The following is a 5,097-nucleotide window of genomic DNA, read 5'->3' as shown; positions in this document are numbered from 1 at the left end:
ATATTCAGTATAATACCTTTATTACAATACTCCATACAATACCCTCTTACCATACTTCGATCTGAGAATACACAGTACTGGAATAACCTTTTTACAATATTCCTTACAATACCCCTCTAATGATACCCCTCTTACAATACCTCTTACAATACTCCTCTTACAATAGGTGTCTCCAGGTCACCATATACAAACACAAGTAACTTAGGAAAGACCTGAAGGACTTAATGAGCTAAAGAAACATCAACTTCATTCAATGAGAAGAGCTCAGTAACAGACTTATTTAGTAACAATTACCTTACTAATACATTGAATAACCAAGACTACAAGAAAAACTAAGACTGCTATAACATAACTTGATAACATATAGACAAATGTTCTAGTTCCTCAAACAGCAGACATCTACGGACAAACATTCGAGCTCCTCAAACAGCAGACATCTACGGACAAACATTCGAGCTCCTCAAACAGCAGACATCTATGGACAAATGTTCTAGTTCCTCAAACAGCAGACATCTACGGACAAATGTTCTAGTTCCTCAAACAGCAGACATCTACGGACAAATGTTCTAGTTCCTCAAACAGCAGACATCTACGGACAAATGTTCTAGTTCCTCAAACAGCAGACATCTACGGACAAATGTTCTAGTTCCTCAAACAGCAGACATCTACGGACAAACATTCGAGCTCCTCAAACAGCAGACATCTACGGACAAATGTTCTAGTTCCTCAAACAGCAGACATCTACGGACAAATGTTCTAATTCCTCAAACAGCAGACATCTACGAACAAACGTTCTAGTTCCTCAAACAGCAGACATCTACGGACAAATGTTCTAGTTCCTCAAACAGCAGACACCTATGGACAAATATTCGCGCTCCTCGAGCAGACAGTACTACTGATCACTGACCTAGTCACTAAATTATCAAACTTTTCCAATGAAACTAGTAAAATCAGCATTAGTCTCCAAAATAATAATTATATAGTGGAAATCATTAACTTCAATTAGAAGAGACAACTATACATTAAGGCCGGGTGCTGCCTTTTTTTTTGTTTCCCCTTTGCACGATTTTGTTGAGGTTTTTACCAGAGACTTAAGGCATGTTGAACATGATGTGGTAAAAGTTGCATCAAGATCGTCCAATAAATAAAGTTATGAAAAATCAAAATGTGAAAAATTGGACATGGCAACACTTATAGCAACATTTGTCAATATTGGCAATCTCGAAATCATTGTTGATAATCACAAATGATAAAGTGCTGCCCAATTGAATATCTAACGTTTAGAAATAATGTAATAACATGTTTTATGGTACCCCAAAAAAATATTATTGTCTTGACTTTTTTTTCATTTTTTTTTCATTTTACATCCATTTTATGAAAAATGGAAGGGATTATTACCCAAGACATCTCCGTTTAAAAATAAAACAGGGTCCCCTGAATAACTTTTCTAAAATTCAGAATGATCGGTTCATAAATATTGGTGAATCATCAGAAGAATACAAATAAATGCACTTTCGAGAAAAATCAACGAATACATTGAACATTACTATACAGTGGGTAAAAATACTCCTAGTGCCTTTATACGTTTATTGAGAGTAGAACTGGTTATATATACATTATTCCTGAAGTTCCATGAAGATCCCTTTATCCTGAAGTTCTCTGGTGGCCGGCCAATCATAACAATCCATCCCAATCAATCTGAAAAGAAATGAATTCTCAAAATCCTATTCCCAGTGATTATTCCCAGTGATTATGTACACATACATGTAATTGCACCCATGTATGATATATACATAACAATATAAAAATATACCAAAAAACACTAATAATTACGTACCTTTGACTGGATGTAGGTAGACACATGATTATCTAATGTCCTCCAGGCTCGTAGGACGTGTCCAGCTCCCTTTTCCTCTTCTTTCCTCTTTTTTGGTTCCGTTTTTCCTTCATGTGCTTCTCCATTAATTCAAGTTGTGCTTGAGTCACTGCTGAACGTCCGTAGCCCAGTGGTATGTCTAGACAGTTCCTCACATATCCAGTATTGTTGTCTGCAACAGCATGGCTGACTGCAAAATCAGCATGCCTCTTGGTTTGATATTTGGCTTTATTGCTGTAAGATCATATGCGTTGATGCAGACTTTCATTAGGGTTTTGTGTTCTGCCTTTTACACAACGCCACATCATTTCATCTGTTGTTAGGTCTTCGTAGATATTATGCACCTCCTCCATGTATGCAGGTTCCAGTTGGAACTGCACTTTCATGTTGGTGTGAGATGGTGGAGGAAGGTTTGCTGCTACTGCTTTCTGGTAGAAACACCAGAATTTATCACCTGTTGGGCAAAGGTGATGCTGAGGTTTTTCATCATTTGAGGAAAAATGGAAGAAGCTTGCCATTATACAATTCCTCATATCTTCAACTCCATGACCGATCACCTCTCTCAGGTTCTTTTGAAAGTACTGTGCCAACTTATCAATTACAGAGTCTGTCAATATGCCCTTTTTCTTCATGGCGAACTCCTTCCTCTTCCTCCCAGTTTTCAATTCTTTCTCAACATATTGTGACTTCCTCAAATATGTTAGTCTGTTCTTTAGACGTTTTGCATAATGATTGATACATTCCTCTTTTTCAACATTTACACCTGGATATGGACCCTCACCATCGTTGAGGTCAACAATGGTTTTATACATACTGCTGTCACCGTCACTCACTATTGTTTTGTATCTCAGTTTTTTTGTCAAGAGATCGTTGTCAAATTATTACTGCTGCTTTACTTTCCATCTTTGCAGCTGTTACTGAATAGTTTATATAGCAATTATGTTCGTGTTCATTTTCATATTGTTCATATTTTTCAAGAGATGTCTGTTTGCTGTAAGAACTTTCCATATAGGCACACATTTGACAGTACTTGCACAAAACTTCATAATCAACCACTAATTTCGTCACGGCATCGATAGCGATACCAATGCCTATATTTGAGTGCTGTCCCCTTTTGTGCCATGTTCCGTCATATGTCACATCAATGTTAAGAATTCCATTGATATCTGGTACAATGTTCAATTTGGCATATTCCTGAACAATAATGTCCCTAGATTCAGCAAGTATTTTCTGACATGACTCGATACATTTTTCTGTTATCATAGACGCATAATTATTGTATATGTATAGAGTGATATGTGGAAGAGTGCACAATGCATTTCTACGAGCAAGTGCCCTGTATCCTTGACCTGCTACCATTTCCCCATACACCATCCAACCAGTTATCTCATTCAATACTTTATATGCACCAGGTTTTTCCCCCATCTGATATCCACAACCAGGACACTCTAGAACAATAACTGTCTCTAGATGTTGTTCATAATATGTAGTTTCCACTGTTTTAACACAACACTTCGAGCAAAACACTTTCGATAAGACAGTATTCTATAATGTATTACAATTCACCATCTTTATATTTATGTCAATAAACTCAGTAATTACATTACTAAATAATGACAATCTCTGTGTGGCACTTGACACCTCAGCAGATGCAGGTGTTGACACTGGAATATCACTCGCAACACTAGTATCAATATCAGAGTTGTTGGCCACATCTGGGGTGGCAGTGGAGGTGCTGGCCACAGATGTGGTCATACGAGATAAAGTGACAGTGGAGGTGCTGGTGGCCATATCTTGGGTGGTGGTGGAGGTGCTGGCCTCATATGGGATCAATGTAAATAAATTGGGACGTCTTTTGTTCTTCGTTCCTTTTGGTCGGCCAACTGGACGTCGTGTGGCCACAGGTACGTCTTTTCTGGGTCGACCACGTAAACGTGGGGTGGCCACATATGGAGTGGCCGTGGAGGTAGTAGTCGTGATAGTGGTCGTTGAGGTAGCCATGGAGGTAGAAGTTGTGGTAGTAGAAGTTGTGGTATTAGTAGTAGCCGTGGAAGTAGAAGTTGTGGTAGTTGTAGCCGTGGAGGTAGTAGTTGTGGTAGTAGTAGTAGCCGTGGAGGTGGCCACGGTGGCCATATTTGCGGGACTCCTATATTTTGTCTTCCTTGTTTCTGAACATGAAATATCCAATAGTTCAGTAGCAGTGACCAAGGATAGGTCATGAGAGGAGTATGGTGGTACTAGCATGGTGGCGGCGTCACCACCACAGCAGCTGCCGCCGCTCTCTTTGCTTTGCTAGCCATTATCATTGCTTCTATGTTCTTTCTCCTCTTCCTGCTTATGTTCTTGGTAAACCGTTTCTTCTTTGCAGGCATCGTGTACCAAAAATGTATACAATGAAAGGCAAAAAGTGACGTCCCAAGGGTAGTCAGTTGTCAGATAAAGCGACACATCCCCACTCTCTTCAGACTTTTAGTCGGCACTGACTTGCTGTAGTGTGAGCAGCTCCTTCTCACAGCTACCCTGATGATTGCCAGTTACTATTTAGAAAATCTCGCTCAAAAATACACCAAAAAAAAAAGGAAAAAAATACCTGTGATACTGTTTTATGAAGCGAGTCGCGCTGGAGCACTTGGTATTGTTATGACGTGAGTCACGCTGATGACGTAGTTACCTGCTTTTTTTATAATTACGATAACTTTTTATGTAATTATCGTACAGAGACGAGACGCACACCAAAATGTTGCCAGCCGGGTCACCATATGGAGAAGACCCGAGCCGGAAGTACCGGCAAACCTCTAATGAATGAATGAATGAAATGTTGCCAGATCTTTGCTCTATTTTTCGGTAAGATTAACTCATTTTTCATATTTTTTCGATTTTTTTTGGTGTGTCTAGGCTCAGAATTGGTACACCTGCTGGCTCACCCACACTACTACTACACACCTGCTGGCTCACCCACACCACTACACACCTGCTGGCTCACCCACACCACTACACACCTGCTGGCTCACCCATACAACTACTACACACCTGCTGGCTCACCCACACTACACACACCTGCTGGCTCACTACACACCTGCTGGCTCACCCACACTACTACTACACACCTGCTGGCTCACCCACACCACTACACACCTGCTGGCTCACCCACACCACTACACACCTGCTGGCTCACCCACACTACTACTACACACCTGCTGGCTCACCCACACCACTACACA

The 5,097-nt window shown here is 40.3% G+C and overlaps 1 protein-coding gene across 1 annotated transcript; it reads right to left on the bottom strand.

Moving 5' to 3' along the window:
- Positions 1 to 1,582: 1,582 nt before the first annotated feature.
- On the bottom strand, positions 1,583 to 4,324 carry LOC138852109 (uncharacterized protein DDB_G0290587-like). Its single transcript, XM_070081769.1, has 2 exons — positions 1,838 to 4,324; positions 1,583 to 1,698 (listed from the first exon to the last, which is right to left on the bottom strand). The coding sequence occupies exon 1, from the start codon at positions 4,118 to 4,120 to the stop codon at positions 3,422 to 3,424; it is 699 nt and encodes a 232-aa protein (XP_069937870.1). The 5' UTR covers positions 4,121 to 4,324; the 3' UTR covers positions 1,583 to 1,698; positions 1,838 to 3,421.
- Between the last annotated feature and the right edge of the window lie 773 nt (positions 4,325 to 5,097).

The sequence above is a fragment of the Cherax quadricarinatus genome, unplaced genomic scaffold (assembly GCF_038502225.1).
Source record: "Cherax quadricarinatus isolate ZL_2023a unplaced genomic scaffold, ASM3850222v1 Contig4086, whole genome shotgun sequence".
In the NCBI taxonomy this organism is placed as follows: domain Eukaryota; kingdom Metazoa; phylum Arthropoda; class Malacostraca; order Decapoda; family Parastacidae; genus Cherax; species Cherax quadricarinatus.
Note: the sequence above shows the minus strand (reverse complement) of the source record. Positions and strands in the feature narration are given on the sequence as shown.